At 36.8% G+C, this 19,115-nt stretch overlaps 1 protein-coding gene across 2 annotated transcripts in view; it reads right to left on the reverse strand.

The window, feature by feature from the left end:
* MYOM1 (myomesin 1) overlaps positions 1-19,115 on the reverse strand; it is a 93,087-nt gene that overhangs the window by 30,747 nt on the left and 43,225 nt on the right. The window contains exons 12-23 of one of the 2 annotated variants that reach the window (XM_067467459.1): positions 15,966-16,107; positions 14,792-14,991; positions 12,973-13,029; positions 11,402-11,526; positions 10,342-10,525; positions 8,976-9,150; positions 6,972-7,093; positions 5,852-6,166; positions 3,980-4,176; positions 3,196-3,322; positions 2,420-2,604; positions 1,392-1,506 (exon numbers count right to left, since the gene is read on the reverse strand). In XM_067467459.1, coding sequence (XP_067323560.1) covers positions 1,392-1,506; positions 2,420-2,604; positions 3,196-3,322; positions 3,980-4,176; positions 5,852-6,166; positions 6,972-7,093; positions 8,976-9,150; positions 10,342-10,525; positions 11,402-11,526; positions 12,973-13,029; positions 14,792-14,991; positions 15,966-16,107 — 1,944 coding nt within the window. The remainder of the gene's footprint in view (positions 1-1,391; positions 1,507-2,419; positions 2,605-3,195; positions 3,323-3,979; positions 4,177-5,851; positions 6,167-6,971; positions 7,094-8,975; positions 9,151-10,341; positions 10,526-11,401; positions 11,527-12,972; positions 13,030-14,791; positions 14,992-15,965; positions 16,108-19,115) is intronic. The other variant, XM_067467460.1, reaches the window with a different exon arrangement.

Here is a 19,115-nt window from a genome sequence, read left to right on the forward strand (position 1 = left end):
CAATAAGGTGTGTTAGGGAGAGGGATAATTATTTGCAGGATGCTGGAGCTAAACAAATCTCCAAACACAAATATTGTTGAAAGTTATCAATTGACACATTAACCAAGCATAAGCATGGAATTATTTCTGACACTGTGACACTGAAAGGATACACACTAACTGAGATTTAGTAGTCAGCAACTTTGAACAGTTTCAGGTCAATTTTGCAACCTCAAGATCCACAAAAATAAAAACTGGAAGTAGGCAGAGATTTACTTCCACTTTCTGTTTTTGTTTTTAAACACTTTGGCTTGGAAAACTGAGATTCTGTGTCCTAGTAAAACAAAACACCCCCCTTTTTTCAGTATGAGTAAGAGCATCAGGTAGATGGTCATAAAAACACATCTGTGGTGCATGTAGTCTGTGAGCAACTGCATTTGACCACTATATTATCTCTTTCCTGAAATAAGCATTTCAACACCATCAAATTTCTCATATAAACTAATAAACTCCAACAGATTTATTCAATTCAGATCTTGATTGGATCAAAAAGTTAAAAGGCATTTGATTTTTCCCAGAAAAAATAACTGGCTGTATAATCAGAAAGTGGTTTTAGAAAAATACTCCAGTGCTAATGTCTGCATAGCACATAGATGACTTCAGTGAGATGTATTTTTTACTTGGACCCTTCCTCTCTTCCATTCTTATGCCTTCATTGAACTACATGTTCTTCTGCCAAAGGCATGATTAAGCTATCTTCAGATCCTGATGAATCTCCTTACAAAAAATATTTCTTTCCATTAAAAAAACAGGAGCAGAATCTTTGGCTGCTTCAAAATGTGAAGCTCTGAGGAAACGAATTTTGAGCAAAAACGTCTCTGGCAATGAAAATATTAAAAAAGGAGGCGCTGCAGCTGTTTTTTCTCCTCAATTTCTTTCCTTAGAATAGTGGTTCTCAGCCTGTGGGTCCCCAGATGTTTTTGCCTTCATCCCAGAAATCCTAACAGCTGATAAACTGTCTGGGATTTCTGGGAGTTGAGGGCCAAAACATCTCGGGGCCCACAGGTTGTGAATCACTGCCTTAGGAGGTCTCTGGAGGAGATGTAAGGTAAGAGGCTAGTCCATATCTACCATACATATTTTTCTCTTATATTGATCTTTACACTCTTCTATCTCCTTTAATGTTCTGTTACTTCATAATCAGATATGTGAGGCTGCAAACTGAGGTAAGGCAACATCATCTGTTCTTGGACACAGGGCTCAAAGAGGCAATGTAAAGTTAGTCTGCTTGTAAGGCATGATGGTGTCACTTTCTTTTAAGACAGCTCACATGCCCAATTTCCAATCATTCTAATATACATGAACATTTTAATTTCTCTCATAAACAAAATCACATTAGAACATGAACAAACCTGGTCGGGTTTCAGCTAACACAGGGTCAGTAGGATCTGAAGGCTTCCCAACTCCAGCTTTGTTTGCTGCTCTTACACGGAAAACATAACTGGTACCTTCTTTTAGGCCACAGATCTAGTGAAATCCAGCACAGGAGAGGCATGAGTGAAAAGCTCATTATACCCTGAGTGTGTACATTAGTAATACCCCAATGCTATCCAAGGTAATATAAAATTGCTGGTAGACTGATTCAAAGTCATGTTACGTTGTTTGGTCGCATTGTTTATTTTGTCCAGCTGAGGTAAGACAACCTATAACCAATTACTGAGTTTACGTAATAGAGCACGCTCGTCTAGATGAACCACAGAATCCTGTGAAATGCTTCTATTTCATTTAGTGGCAATATAATCAGGTGCATTGGTATTAGTGTTGTATGCAATACCCTAAAAGTACATCAGGGGACATTTGGAGTTGTTAGATGTACGGTATTTTGTTGCTGCTGCTGTTATATTTCTACTGATTTATAAATTAGATATATTCTAATTGAATCTAACAACTGGGTTTAAACTTATGACTACACATAGAAATAATCCTATATTACGGGCATGTTCTATAAAAGAGTATGTTCTAATTATAAAAAACCAAATTAAACATTTATTTATGATAGAACAACTAACAAGATGTAGTATGTGAAAAAGACCAATCTTACTATATTATCACAACTTATATCTGAGCAGAATGCAATTTAGCCTAAATATACTTTTGTTCAGAATTCCTAAGTCTACAAGCAACTATTAGCTGCACAATTCTATTTGCAGAACAGTTCTATTTCTGATGGAGTTAACTAGTTTTTCTCCCAGTGCAACTGCAGTCATTTTATATATGTGACAAAAAAATAATCTCAAAAACATGAGTGATTGGCATTGCTACATCTTTAACAAGATAATTGCCATTTACTCTGGTGTGAACTGCTTTGAGTCCCTCCAGGCGTGAGAGAAGTGGAATATAAATGAAATAAATAAATAATTTATCTCTTAAATTTCCATACCTTCAAATATTTGTTTGCAGTGGCTTTCCCATTTACACCCTTCCAATGTTCCGCTGATGCATTTGTTTCCTTCATGTCAACATAAAAACCAGTCACTGGACTTCTGCCAATATAAATTGGTGATTTCCATAATAGAACCAATGAATCTTTCCTGATTTCAATGCATGATAAATCATGGGGTGGTCCTGGAAGATGAACAGAAGACTACAGTTGAAACCACAATGATAACAACTACAGAGTACCAAGGAAAGTTATTGCAAGGGGGAAAATGCTGCAGAAATCATAATTTCAATGCAATCTAAATGCTACAGAACAAGAAAGACAGATGTGTCATATCACATTGATATCTATCTTTCTTTGTCCACACTTTATTACCGCGTAACATCAGTTTAATATTTCTAGAGTATGCACAGTACATTTCAATTCACAAACTTTGGAAAGCAAAATTGGTGTGCTTGTGTATCAGAACCTTGAAACAAATGGTCTCTCCTAAATCTGCTTGTTGAGGTCATAATTAGGTAAATAGCTTCTGTTTGCAGAAACAAAAGTTGTTCAGGACTATCAGGAGATGACTTTCATGGAAGTTAACTTCCAAAATATATATTCTGAGTAAGTGTTTAGCACTGGCAGGATTTTTTTTTCTGATAACTTTGGCAAATGGTCTGTCAGGAACACAGATAAACTACGATCCCAATCAACAATTCTATCTCGTGTAATGCAATTTGGCACTGCAAAAGGTTCTTTTGCCAGCTCTAAATAATTCCTATTGTTCTAACCTGGAACAGCAATGGTCCATTCTTCACATTTGAAGGATTTGCTAGGTGGAGAAGGTGTGCCAACTCCAGCTAGATTAGCAGCAGCCACTTGAAATTGGTAAATCATATTTTCCTTCAAGTCATGTACCTGTAACACAGGTAAAATATTTCTTAGTATCGGGCCTGAGGTCATATGAACACAATTACACAATGTAAGAAGCCAAGTGCCTTTCTAATGCTGACAATCTATGCAAGCTTTTAAATTGATTGATATATAATTATAAATATATGTACATACATAATTATGTATACAGTTGATGCAGAGAAAATACCTAGTGTTCTAATACAACACTTCTCCATTTTTTCCTAGCTAAAATTTGTTGGAGGTACAATACTAGTCAACAAAGTGAATACAGTACTATTAAATAAACATTTCTCTCAACCAGTGCTTTGAGTAGGTTAGACTGAAAACAGTGCTAGAGCCTGGTCAAAGTTATTGTTGTCTGCTTGCCTTCCTGCTCAGTTTCAGGGCTCTTTTCAGCTCCATGTTTCATTTGGGAAAACAGTAGGGCTGATATTTCAATCTTACCCAACATTAGGTAAGGTAACAAACTAAGAACACACTCAAATCACAAGACTGGTTCCTAAGCTAGGTGAATGTTCACGCCTTCAGAGAGAGAAGGCTTGCTAGTCCTCTTCCTACATCTATCTCCTGTAACTGTCCATGAAATCAAGCAGAAAGGAACATGTCCATCCAAAATCAGACAGAGGAGACATATTTAGCAGTATAAGATCATTTTCTTACCCTGTATGCTCTCTCACTGACAGGTTTAATGTTAGCTTCCTTCCATTCCCCAGGTTCTCCACCAATCACTTCCCGGTAATTCACATAATAACCCGTTATTTCAGCTCCACCAATAGTTTTTGGTTGTTTCCATCCTAGAACCATGGCATCATGAATGCTTTCAAGTACTGTGATATCATATGGTGGAGATGGAGCAGCTGTTTTGGAGTAAATAGTTTATTATCAAGACAGAAGGGTTCAGTTATTGCATCAAACATTTGCTTGGATTTATTTAGATTCATACTGAAGCTTTCACCTTTTAAGAAAAAAATATTAATGGGTAAAAAAAGCATCAGATTTCATTAAATCTTCATTACTTAAGGGAATGTAAATAAAAAGTAATGTGACATAAGGTGAGAATGAGTCTTTACTTTGTAACAATTAATCGTGGAATTAAAAACCACCATCGAATTGTACACTGAAAATTAATAGTCTCTCTCTCTCTTTCTATATATATATATTCTGAGTCCTAAATTGAGTTTTACAAATCTTTATTTCCCTCTCTTCCACTCCTATGTTTGGCATCCTGTGATACTTTAATGCTATGATTGCACAACTTGTGGAAGTATATGCACATTGTAAGTCACATCACTTCGTCCAAAAATGACTGAAAATATCTGAAGCTGGGTTAGGGTGAGAAAGAGCTGGATTCTGTACTGTAACAAAATTCATATGTAAACTTTCCACTCTTTATTTCAAAGCCATCTTGATCCAAGCTTTACTGGCCACAAGACAACTGGGCAGAACCTTATCTTTTGGATATAGATTAGCACACTTTTGTTTTTTAGTCCTTGCAAACCTTTTTCAAGTAGATTTTAAATTTTACTTAATATAATTTCTGGGGAAAAAGACTTACTAAAAAAATCAAAACTACCTTTATAAACAATTCCATGGATCCTCATAATAGGGATGAGAGCTTGCCAAAAGTCCTTCTATAAGAGCCAAGGTAGAAGAACTAATGCTGAATGGAATAAGAATTTCTTAATAGGGGTTTTCAGAGTTATGGTACCATATCATGTACGCATTTGATATGTATGGCATGACATCCACACATACAAGCAGAGAAAGAAACCAAAAACAGTTCCTGGAGTCATTCTCTAGTTTGTTAAGACAAAGGGAAAAAAATAAGAAAAAGAAAATGCTCACATTTTGGCTGGACAGAATAAACACAGTATAGATGCTTTTGCTACAAGTAAAAATAGTCAAATGACACTGCTCAGTCAGAGTTTTTGCAGACTGCCATGTCATCCAGACCACACTTGTTTTAAAACTTTATGGTGCTCTTTAGATGGAAAGGTACAACAAACAGCTTATGGATAAATTAAAAATGAGTTGAATCACCAACTGGAAGTAAATAATCTGTTCCCATCTCCTTACCAAGGGGGCTCCCAAACTTTGGTCTCTAGCTGTTTTGGACTTCAAGTTCCAAAAATCCCAGACAGGAATTCTGGAAGCTGAAATCCAAAACAACTGGAAGACTGAAGTTTGGGAAACACTGTCCTACCAGACAACCAAGTTGCCAATATTATACAACGGATGACTGAATGTACGATGGTTGATCCACCTTTCTCCGATAAACAGTAACATAAACACCAAGAAATTACTTTGATCAAATTAGCCAACATATGCAACATGCAAGCTTTTGGTTAGAAGCAACATATATGTGCCATAGTCCTAATGATCTTGGATGAAAAGCTGAGCATTTATTAGATGGAGATGATTCCAAATGTAGCCTTGGCAAGATGTCCGCTTTCAGTTGGGAGGTCACAGATGATAATTGATTGAAATGAAGGTTCTAACACAGTGAAGCCACTCCAGATGATCAAAGCTCACCTATATCACTTTTCTTCATTTTTTCCGGTGCTGAACGAGTCCCATGATGAGGTTTACTTGCCTGCTTGGTTGTTGCCTTTTTTGATGAAGAGGTAGGAACTGTTTCACTCATTGCATTGTCTGGTGGACTCTTCTGCTTAGCATTGCTACGGGGCACTGTCTGCCTGTTAGGTTTAGCACTGCGTTTTAACAAAGCATCTGTGTCAAAGACAGGCTGGGAGGACTCATGCATGCCTTCCCAGTTGAGAGTGTGGTCTGTTAGTCCATCAGCTTTACCACTTAGTCCAGGACATACACCATGAAGCAATCCTCCCCCTATAATTGCCAAAACATAATAAATACATTTCAAATTAGAGTTCATTCATTCCCAATTCTCCATTTATGTATGTGAATGAAGAAACTGACACATAGATGGACAGAGACAGGACAAGGAAATGTTACAGTTGGTATGACATATGGTTTGATTTATATGAAATGTGAGTTAGTTTGAAGTATCATACATCTAAACAGCTAACACTTCCATTCCATGCAATTAATATTTTTTTCTAAACATTATACAGTGAATTGAAAGATTGTGTTATTTTTTTTATTATAACTAAATTGTTTGTTAGATGCATAATCTCAGGAAGAAGTCACAACAGCTGTTTCCTTTAGGGTTACTTATTTAGTCATTATGCTGAATTTCTCACTAACAATGTGCAATGCTAGGATCCAAACACAAACATGATGAGGATAATTATATTAGTGGAATAAAGCAATTAAGCAAAATAGTATGTCCATTAAAGAATGCATTTTTTTCAAACAGAGACATGTTAGGCTAGGCACCATATTATGGAAAGGAACTACCAGGTCATTTCACTGCGTGGTGTGAAGTGAGCATATTTCTATAGAGGATTAGGAGGAACACACCCAAGGAAGTCTGAGATGATAAAGGTGAAAGGTCTACATGTATATAGTGATTTGATGACTGTGAAATGATGAAAATGAAATATCAAAGTTAGGTAATGCATATGTACAAAAATACAGTAAATATAACATTCCTGTAATAATAACAATGAGGAAAGAGAGAGGAGAAGGAAGTTGCTTTCCACTTACATTTTAGGAATAGAAGGCCACTTACCAATAGCTGCCTTGACTTCGATTGCTTCCGATTCCTGGGAATACCCACTGAGTCCAGCAGCATTGACAGCTCTGACCCGGAAAATGTAGTGGTCTCGGGTAGAAAGTCCATGACAAGTGAATCTTAAAACAAATAGGAAAGAAGCTCCTATTGAGCGGGATTTTGGATTTTGCATATACTATCCTCTAACGCCTCTACAAGAAACAGGAGTCTCACTATTTAAGAGTGTGGAAAACTGAGGGTTAGGACTAGAAGGAACATCTAATGGGGCAGTTCTAGGGGAAATAATATGCTGCGGGAGTATCTGCTGTCTCCTAAGAGTGTCCTCTGGCATGCTTCGTTGATCTCTCTACCACCACCAAAAATGGATATTTGTGTGCTGGATATGAAAATGAACCCAAATACAAAATCCATAAGCAAGCAATATTAGGAGCAGCTATGGATTGAGGGTAGTGTGGATTGTTTGGGGCTGTCTAAAACCCATTTCAGGTTGGGTTGGTCAAAATGGACAGAGGAGGAAGAAATTAAGATGTATTGAGATCTGAAAATTTGGTTAGATGTGTTAACTCTGAGTTAACTTGGAAAATGCAGTCTTGAAAAATTCAATGTGTTCCCAATGATTCAGTCCTGGCACTATGCGTGCGTCAAGGCAGAATATCTGCAGCAGGGAGTCCGTCTTTGAATACAAGCACTCTGTGATTCCTGCTTATACACCTCACCATGTGGAGGAGGCAGAAGAAGATGTCCCAACTTTTCTCCTTCATGTCATGGAGGAACACATGAGTGGGAAAATCTGAACAGAGCAAGTGTTGCATTAAAGCTCTCATATACACCAACACAGTTTGTTTTTTGACAGGAAATAAACATTTCATTCTGTGATAGACAGCAATATTCAAGAAAGAGCAGAGACAATTCTATCCTGGCATAGTGCTGATAAGAAAGCATTTCCACAGACAGAATCTATATTTAGATTCTGGCAATTCCATTTTACACGTAATTTATTCACCAGGAGCATACATGTTTTCGACAGCTCAGTGCTCCTACCTATTGGGTAAAATACAACAAAAGAAAAGGATACAGAATCTAACTCACAGTAGAAAACAGCCAGATTGATAGGATATAAATTGTGTTTGTCAGCGCATTCAGCTTGGCCCACAGAAAGTTTGTGGGTGCTGAAAGAGAAGAGAATTTTGATTCTATAAGAGTTCAGTTTGACGTATTTAGCCTTTGTCTGGTGAAAAATGTCAGAATTTCACTGGTCACCGAGGTCAAAATGCACCTGGTCCCTGTTTGAAGGAAGACTTCTCAATACTTTGGGGGTTAACTTTCTTTCAGTGGTGCGTTATGGACCTTCACCTTTATAAATAGCAATAATATTGCATTGTGTATACATTTTTTTAAATGAGCACTTATTCTTTAATAGATATATTATATCTTTCTATTTGTTATGCACACATGCACATATTAAATCTGTTTCCTATATATTGTGTAACTATTGCTATAAAAAGGACCTACGTCAATTTATGGCCAAAGCCACAAATCCTATTCTGGATTTAATAATTCAGAGTTAGGATGACATTGCAAATCACTGTGTAAGGGCATGGTGAGGTTTGGTTTTTTAAAACCCAAGCAAAATGTTCTTAAAATAGACTCTTTTTAATATATATTGGCAGTGAACTTTGCTACTCTTCAAATGAAATTTGAAATTCTTCCACTTAATGCATTGCTTTTTAAAGGATACATATTACTTTGGAAAAGATACCATCACATCAATTCTTATTAGTTAATGACAATAACCTTGTTGTTCAAGCTCTGTGCCAGCAAAATGAAACTCAGATCAGTGCCACCTGGTGTTTCAGTATAATGTCATAAACCACAACTTTATCCCAATATTAATGTGAGGTTGAATATTTTAACTCTGAGGTATCAAAAGGATTAATCTTACAATCTAAGTTCAAATGCACAGCAAGCCATAAGATTGCCTTCCAGTTGTCAACCTAATACCTTGTGCCTTTAACTGGATTGTTGTTACATGGTTCCCAGTGACCAGATCCAACTTTACTTGCTTCTATGTAGTACCCAACCAATTCTTTTGCATCTTTGGATTCTGTCCAAGTAACAACTACTGAGGTATCTGTATTTCTAGTGGGTACAACATGGCTAGGAGCACTAGGGATATCTAGAGATTAAAAAAAACAACAACATTATCAATAATTGTCAATGCTGTTCACATTAACAACACTGGTTTTCTATGCTACTGTAAATATAATCCATCAAGTGATTAATAATGACTAACAAATCAAAGCAAATTACAATTTCATCTACTGTCAATGTATCTAACACTTTTGTTTTGCCAATTAAATGATATGAGCACTTCCTGCACGTGCTGAGCAATATATGGTTGTGTGTTGAGGACGACATTTCTAAATGTGGATTTTTTAAAAAATTGTAATCCCTATAGTTGCAAAGATAAAATGCAAGTGATAAATATGGTAGTAATCTAAAATATTAATGAAGTGCAGCTGCTAATCAGAGACATGTGAACCCAAACAACTAAAATCAGGTCAGTAAATAAAGTACAACACTCAGAATTCTAGACAGAAAAGAATCAGGGCCAGCTAACACCTCCCAACAAAGGATTCCCCCAGTCAGGAAGCAGCCAGACTTTGAAGCTGAAAGGCCATTCAATGCTAATCAAGGTGCCCAATTGCAACATTCACACTTGCCTCAAACAGGCAAGAGTTCTTTCTCCCACCTTGGACATTCCAAATATATAAACCTCACTTGTCTAGTTTCCAACAGATATGGGCAAAACGTCAGGAGAGAATGCTTGTAGAACATGGCCATATAGCCCAGAAAACTCACAGCAACCCAACTAAAACTGAACTGTTCTGTTCAGTCTACAAGTGGTAACCGTCTTTAGCTGGAGTTGTTCTGATAGACTTGTCACTCTGATTGATGTGGTTGATGGCTAAGATATCTGAATATGAGCTGATCAAACCCCACCACTCCCCCATGCCTTTTAATGAACGAGCAAATGAATGAACGAGGTTCCTAATTCTGCCAACTGGTGGTGATTGGGGGCTTTCCGGCTGCACCTCCTGAAAGTAGAAATACTAAGAATATGATAGAAATGTACTGTTCAGTGGGAGATTTAGTAGGAATTCTAAAGGCACTATTAATGATGCCAAATCTATTTTGGTAACAGGGTTTGTTATCTTAGACAACACCTTTCAAATACATACTAAAACCTGGAGCAAATTTACCACTCCAGTGTTACAAAACCCACTAGCTGCACATGGTATTACTTTTGACTTGGTAATTTTTGACATGTACCAATGAGAAAGCCAATCTGCAACGGTCCACTTACCAAGTTTGTCACCAACCACAGTGGCTTCAGTAGCTTCAGAAGGCTCACCAATTCCTGCTGAATTACAACAGCGCACACGAAACTGATAGGACTTCCCTTCAGCTAAGTCAAAAAGTGCAAAGCGAGGGGACTTTACAGGGATCTCAGTATTCACTCTTTGCCAGTTTTCAGTTCCTGCAACACACTAAAATCAAAATTTCAGATTTGGTCAAAAGAGAACTCTCACAACAAGGAATTATGCAGCTCTCCAGGAAAAAAAAGTGACTGAAGAGTTCATTTTGTCACAATGCTTCATGATGGCTTATGACCAAAAGAGAGTGCCCACTTCGTGATGGTGTCAAAAGGTACTTATAAGGGAAAGCAGTCTTGTTTTTTGCCAAATACAGCAAAATGTCCATATCTTGATTAGATAATCCTCTTATTATTTCTAGCATTCTCTTAACTATATGCTGAGAAATAAAATAAGCCTATCCTAATTATATATGGAATTGTGTTACAGTGAATGACTGCAGCATTACCTCTCTTTGTTACTTAAAATTGTATGAAACGAATGTCGGTGAGGAAGGCAAAGTATCAGGGGAAAAAAGACAGAATTGACATCCTATGAACTCTTAATACCTCAAGTAAATTGCTGAGGATTATATTGTCACAACAAATTATTTATAATCAACATTACTGTACAGACTTTTACAAGTTAGAGGATAAAGAAGTAAGGAAACAAAATTGTCACCGGGTAAGCACGCATTAATCTAATATTTTCAAATTTGAAAAAGAAAGAAAATATTGCTGAATTCTGAAAATTCCAGGTAGAAGGTTCATGAAAAAAGCAAATGGGAAATTGTGTGGATTTTCCCTTCCCTTCTGAGGTTCTTGTTAAATGATTCAGTTCTTTCCTGTCTATTCACTCCGGTGTTCAGTCTATTGTAAACACTACCTGCAGGTTTTTGTTCTTGCTGTGAAGTAAAAATAGTTCAAAATATGAAAAACAGCAGCCTGAAGCTGTTATTCTGGGAAGGGGGACAATGAATGAGAAAATAGGGCACCAGCAATTTGTTTTTACCTTCTCAACATAGTACATGACACCCTCATGACCCCGTTCATATGGAGGTTTCCAGCTAAGTACAATATAGTTCTTTGTGGCTTCTGTAACATGGAGGCCCAAAGGTGATCCAGGAACAATACCCTCTGTATAAAACAAAAGTGAAGAAACAAAAGCCTTTACATATCTGACACTACTAAGTCAAAGCTACAATAGATCCATATGGCAGGTAAGTCCTTGACTACTCAAAGTTTTCCTTCCATAATATCATGCAATCTGAGTTTGAAAGCTAAAACTTAGGACTGTGTGACTGACAAATCTGACGTTTTGAACTAATTTAGATTACATCTAAGTTAGTTAGTTCAGCCCAATGCAGATCTGGAAAAGTTTGGTTCAGATTCAGACAAACCAGTGAAAACAAGTTTCAAAAGATCAAGAGTCTAGACCAGTGGTTCTCAACATGTGGGTCCCCAGATATTTTGGCCTTCAACTCCCAGAAATCCTAACAACTGGTAAACTGGCTTAGATTTCTGAGAGTTGTAGGCCAAAACATCTGGGAACCCACAGGTTGAGAACTACTGGGCTAGACACTATATCTCCAATAGCACTGTATAATGAAAACAACATGGTGTGTTAATGAGTAAATGGGCAAACGAAGATAGACTTTGCTTGCTGATAAACTCCAGTTTCAAATCCAGGGCAGAAATCTCAACAACATTCTCCAACTGCAATGCTTTGAGAGGGAGAGATAACGTGAGGTCATTGCAGAAAACAAATATAGACTTCCCCATTCTTTGTTTCTATTCCAATGTAGACATCCAATTTGGAATGGTTAACTATGAGAGAGAGGGACCATTTTGGCTTCCCAAGAGTCTTTTTAGTCTGTGCTATGTCCCTCAGCCCTGCAAAAACTAAAAAAATAATCTTCCCTTTGCTTTAAACATTTCCATATGGCTCTAAGGTGCACTTTTTGCTACATTTTGGGCATCTCTGTTTTATTTGAGGTACAACAAAAGATTTTCCCCCAGCAGGTAGTAATGTAGAAGTCAGCTTCTAGTTGAGAAAAAAAGGCCTTTAATTGCTGCATGGGAAAGGAAAAACATTATCCTTCTAGTTGTGATGGTGTAGGATGTTTAGTCATCACCTTATTATATCCTGGATAGATTGAAGTATATTACTTCCCTCAAGTACACCTAAAAAGTAATCAGTAACTAATTTCCACAAATACATCTTTTCACATAGATGCATAGAATCTACGGTATTCAAAATAGTTTAGTTTAAGCAGCTAGAGAATAACAACCTCACAACCTCTGAGGATGCCTGCCACAGAAGCAAGTGAAACATCAGGGCAGAATGCTTCTAGAACATGGCCATACAGTCCGAAAAACCTACAACAACCCAGTTATTCTGGCCATAAAAGCCTTCGACAATACAGCTAGAGAATAATCTGTCACCTCACAAAACCAAAAAAAATTATTGATGGAAGCCATTCAAACAAATATTTGAAACCAGCAACATAGTCAAGCCCTAAAAACAAACAAATACTCCAACTAATGCAGACTAAGCAACTTTCGTAAGAATATGGAATTTACCTGTAGGTTCCTCCTCAGTTACTATGATCTGTCCAGTCCATGGGGCAGAAGGGTGACCTGAAACAGAAAATAGATCAGTCATACTAGAATAAGAAAGCAATTATTTCTGAAATATCATCATATTAGCAATGGGCTATGGGAGTATTACTTCAATAAAGAAAACAGACTGTGCAAAGACTTCCAATAGCTTTCAACAAGCCCTGGAGCCTGTCAGACGTGAGGCTACAATTTCTACAAAACCTTTAAGATTCCAGAAATGAATGGCATTGAAACCATAGTGAACTATATTCCATTATAGCATTCCAAGATCTCAAGGTTTAGTTCTACAAAAAGAAATGGAAGAATCTGTGGACAGGAGCACTACCTTGAAAAGTCTGAGAATATATATTTTCCTCATGTGTTAGATGTTGTGCTGTTTCTTTGAACAGCACATTCTGTGCAACTGGAGTTAATAGTTAAGGCATCATGTGTTATAATATCACCAGGTGTTGCCCCCTCAACACCACCAGGGGGCATCTCTTATGACATCACAAATGGGTGGTCCCTAGGTCTCAAGTTTTGGTGCTTACACCTGAGGATAGGACACATTTCTGACCTGGCAACCATATTCCTGTAACATGAGCGCTGAACCAGTTTTTAAGGGAGGGGGTTAAAAATGATAGAGAAAATTAATATTTAAGATGTCTTTGAACATATGAGAATTCACAGAGAATACATTGGAACTATATGAACCCTGAATCAAAGAGCAATCCTGTATGTATTAGAATCCACAGAAATAGGAAGAAACAGATCTTCACATGGTAATCAATGCTTTAATTTTACTCTTTTAAAAATGTTCATGATTACCCTATTTTATAAAAAAAATGTATTTCAATCCTTGTACAATTGATTGGCCTTCTTCCAGGGTTGAACTAGAATAGGACAACACACACACATACACACACACATATATATACACATACAATTAGCAATACACACACATACGTATATAAATGAGTTAATACGGTAATTCTATTTAATTTTTAAAAAAATCTTTCACCTACCCTTCAGTCTATCAATAAGAGACATAGGAGATGATAATTTTGGATTTTCATGTATTATTGTCATTTCTGCTTATTCTAATGCAGTCCTTAAAGAAGGTCAGTCCACAATATAAGGCTGAAATGCATTTGGTTTTTCACAAAATAGGATAATGTTTGTTTTTGTTTTTTAAAAAAATAACAGACCACCATCAATAAAGGCATGAAGATCTCTTTCTTCTTTTTTCCTGTGGAAACTATATCAATCCTGCCCAGACCAAAAAAGACATATAACATTTCTAATCTAATTTTAATCTATCCTGAGATAGGTCCTTGACAGTCACATTAATTATTCAGGCAAATTCCATTATCACAGTTAGAAAAGTTCCTTTTGAGAATGATGCCAAGATATTGACAATCTATCTGAGTGAAATGGTCTGAAACAAAATAATCAATGGAGTTCACTAAAACATTATTCTAAGTATATCATAGCAAAAGCTCTTCTCAAAATTGTGTTCCTTCCCATGGTGAAATGATTTGTCCAGGCTTCCCCATGGAGAACATTCCAGCTATGGTTTCTCTGCTGGATATTTCAAATAAAAATAGTTAAACAGCAGAGTCAATGAAAAATGAGAAAAATGACAAGAGTATTTGTTTTTAACTAATTCTACTTTGAAAATAAAAGGTTTTCTTTATGGCTTCTCCCTCTAGTGGAAAGTTCTTGCATTTATACCTTGCCCACATCTTTCCAGAAGTAAAGATTAAAACATCTTGAGGAAATATATCACAAAGCCTCTTACTTCTAAGCCTAGCTCTATCAGCAGGATCTAGTGCCGCCACAGGCTCTGAAACACGGGACGGGATGCTTATTCCAGCGTTGTTCACAGCTCGGACCCGGAATACATAGGAGCGCCCTTCTATTAAACCTGTGACAGGGAAGCGTGCAAACTTCACTGGAGTTTCGTTGCACTGCGACCAACGAGTAGTGCCAACTTCACATCTGGAGAGTAAGGTGGAAAAATGATTTCTTCTGTGAATTCTGAATATTCAGCCCATGTTGACTTGATTGCACCTCCTTAATGCAACTCATATCTTGTTAAATATGCATTTAAATGACATACAAGGTTGCTAGAAGCCAGCAATTTTTCCAAATGCAGCCTTTCTGTACATACAGGCCACCATGATAATAGACTGATCTGATCTCAGAGGGCTTTTTCTAATGTTCCTACCAAAGTTATTCCGAGGACAAGTGCTATTTATGAAGGTGTTATAGCAACATTTGTGCACACACAGTTTTGACCCTAAATTAATTTGCTCAAGGGAGGGTGGAAAGTAGGACTGTATCTCCACTACTCAGTTATAGCAGTTTGATACCAACTTCACAAAGGCTGATAACCACTGATTGACATATCTCACATCTAATCCTTTTGTCAAACTACCTCTAAGTTCCATGACTGAATTACAGACATGAATTATGAGCGTACAATACAGCACTTTGATACCAATCTAGCTGCCATGATTCCATCTTGACTGCTTTAGTAGAGTACAGTTCTCTAGAAGATAATTTAAAGCAATTCATCACACTACAAATCCCAGAGTTTTGAAGGATGAAGCTATGACACTTGGAATTTCATTCTAAAATGGAGAAGTAGAAAAAAAACACTTGAGACAAATAAAAGTAAATGTGTGTGTGGAAGGACAGTGAGATCAATTTGATTTTGAAACTAAAAGCAAATATCTCAGAATTCTCTCTCTTTTGCATCTGACTCTGGCTGGTAGATTTCATGGTTCTGTTTCTTTTCTTTTGTTTTATTTTTTAAAAAAATAATTTCACAGGCTGCTTGAAATCTGTCCACTCCTGAATTCAACAGAATAGCAAAATCAGTACAAGTGGATATTTTCCTAAAACGAAGAGGTGATTAAGGTCGCACTGTCATGGATATCAGCTGTAATAATTTCAGAATAAAATCTGACTTGTCAATGAAGTATCCCACGATGGGACTTCCACCATCAACAGCTGGCTGTTTCCAAGAGATGATGACATAATCCTTGTTAGCATCCAAACACTTCACATCCAGTGGAGAACCAGGGGCTCCTGGCATATCTGCATCAGCATCTATATGGAGAGACACACACATATTTTACAATGCTGAGTAACAGTTAAGGAATAGATTTAAATATATAAAGATATGTCTGTTTGCAGCGACACTGGAAGAATTGTCTGTATAATTATAAATCATAAAATATTTCTAAAATAATAAATATTGATTGTACAGCAAGAATGGTAAAAGCATAGCCTCATTGAGGTTTAAAGAAAAAGGGAATGTGGCATACATGCATGGCTACCAGTCTGCTACTGAGATCAATTCAAAGTGCTGTTCTTGGCCTATAAAATCCTATATGGTTCTGGTCCAACTTACCTGCCAATTACATCTCCCTCTATAAGCCTTTAAGGGCTTTAAGATTAGCTGTGGAGGCTCTGTTATCTGTCCTAACCTCTTCACAAGTGCGATTGGTTAGGATGAGAGACAGGTCCTTCTCAGTGGTGGCCCCTTGGCTGTGGAGCTCCCTCCACAGTGCCATCAGGCAGGCCCCATCCCTCCTGGTTTTTAGAAAAAAATGTAAGACCTGGCTCTTAGCGCAGGTGTTTGGTGAATAGAAAACTACGGAATGAGACTTTAACAGCTTGAATAATAGACTATGGATTTTGGAAAACGATTTGGATATGAGATTATGACTCAGCATTTTATATGGTTTCAATCTATTTAATTACTTGATATGTGTTTTAATTGCTTATATGTTTTGATTGTTTATATTTTAATGAGATGTGTTTATTGTTTACCTGCGTGGTATTGAATTTTGCTGGATTTGTAAGCCGCCTTGATTCCTCTCTGGGCTAGAGAAAATAAAACACCGTCTCCCAGTTTTGCTTGCAACCACTTTTGGAAAGAAGAGATACCATATTCTTTCACAACAGAGCAATTCCTAAGCCTTTAGGATGCAGCAAAATGGCCCCAGAGGGCTTCCATCAGTGCTTGCTACTCCTACTTGCCCCTTTACGACGAAAGCCAATTTGAGGCCCACCTCAAGTTTTGTGAGATGAAGTCCTCTTTCAACATTCCAGCTCCCATCAAATTTCACAGGGGCCCATAAATCTTCTGTGAGTTTCTCCTGTTGTGAAATTTGAGAAGGGCTTTATAAAAATGATTTTGATATATTGGACAGTTTTCAACTGACTGGGCCATGGAGGGGATTGTTCTACACCCAGATCAGGACAATGTGGGCAATCCTACAAACACCTCTGAGCATTTCTTAAATTAAGCCTGAGTGATGCCTTGTTGTTGTTGTTTTTTTAGAAAATAATAGCAAAAATATTTATTTGCATCATCTCTTATAAAAATGTTTTGTATGAACATTTTTATATAGTATGGTGACCTAGCTCTGGGTCTTTGTGCAAACATGTTGTGAAATAGAATGAAGTTCAGGATATGAATTTTGCAGCCTTTCTTCCTAAGAGTTTTGAAAATTAGAGATCAGGGAGAAACTTGTTTGGTTTGCATTTCAGTACACACTTACCTCCTTTGCATTTGAATAATGAAAACCAGAACACTACCCCCAACTTTTTGCTTTTACTTATTTAAGCAATGTATTAAAATGCATAGCAAAAGTCATAAGGGCAGAAAAATATTATACATAAAATCTACATATCAGGAGAATTTTTGCCTCATATATTTCATTAATTTTGAAAATATGTGGGCATATTTTTGCACAGAATTGTGTGTGTTTTTTTAAAAAAACACCAAATAATTAGACAAGTTTAACTACACCCACCACAATATTTCCATGATGAAAAATATTGTGGTGGGTGTAGTAAAACTGTGATTAGTAAGTGCACTAATCACAAGATCAAATATACCAGACTCCATGTGGAGCTTTCTTATCTTGAAGATAAGCTGCATTGTTTGTTTGAAATTATAACTTAAACATACATCTGTAATGCTATGAACACAGTACGACTTATGTCAAAGTGAGCATGCATATGATTCTATTGAGTGAGTTAACTATTTTTTTCTTTACTTGAATTTCTTTTTTGAGTTTTCAACAATGAATGTAATGTATCTCAGAGAGCATGTCTCTTGAACAAGTGTTGGTGTCATCACATTTCACTGGTTCATGGAATGGCTCTATATCAGTACCAGCTGCTGAAGGCAGCTGAAGAGAGTAATATGAGTCCAAATTCTTGGCTCTCTGGCCAAGTCCAGAATGGCGCCACTTTGCCCTGTTCAGAGAACCTTAGGGAAATGCAGATAACAGTCCTCTTGGGATGCATGGCCAAACTGGACATGATTACAGATTATTTTAAAAAAAATTCCTAGGGACTAGCTATTTGTAGTATCACAAAAACAGATGCTATCAAATCAGCAAAAAGTGTTGAAATAAGCTACTTTTTTTTGAGGATGGTACTAGATCTTTTTAATTGCTTAGAAAGTATCAAATTTTCTTATGTTTGAAAATGCTTATTCTTTGTGCCAATCAGTTATAAACAAACGAATTAAACTACAACCCTCAGCAGACTTATCTGAATAAGTTTTAATAAATTCAATGGCACTTTTTTCCAATTAGAGACATGTATAGGCCTGCATGGCTAAATTTATATGCTGTCTGTCAGATGCAGACTTTCTCTTGTTTTGTATTCCACCAAGTTCATATATCCTTTTTTATTATTTAAAACCACAGAGGTTTTAAGTAATAGCAATAGAGCTTTTTCCAACAACTACTGAGTCAACAACCTCACCCACTAGGCAGCAAGAGAAGTTTAGGATTATTTTAAGAATAGGACTATTTTAAGTCAATAGTTTATCTATTTAAGGCTTTTTCCTCTAATAGCCTATCTTCTATATTGAATATTCCTATGTGGGCTATCAGTGTTGTAGCTCAGCCAGGGGCTGATGGGTTCACTGATTATTCAGAAGGGATTGTGGGATTTCCTGCGTTTCAAAGTGATGTAGATTCAGGCCAAGTTCAAAGTGTTGAAGATTCAGGCCAGGGAAATGAAACTGGCTCAAATAGTGCCAAACTCCGACATTAGTCACAGGAACCAGAATCAATATCATTAGATAAGGG

This window comes from Anolis sagrei, chromosome 4, assembly GCF_037176765.1.
Source record: "Anolis sagrei isolate rAnoSag1 chromosome 4, rAnoSag1.mat, whole genome shotgun sequence".
In the NCBI taxonomy this organism is placed as follows: domain Eukaryota; kingdom Metazoa; phylum Chordata; class Lepidosauria; order Squamata; family Dactyloidae; genus Anolis; species Anolis sagrei.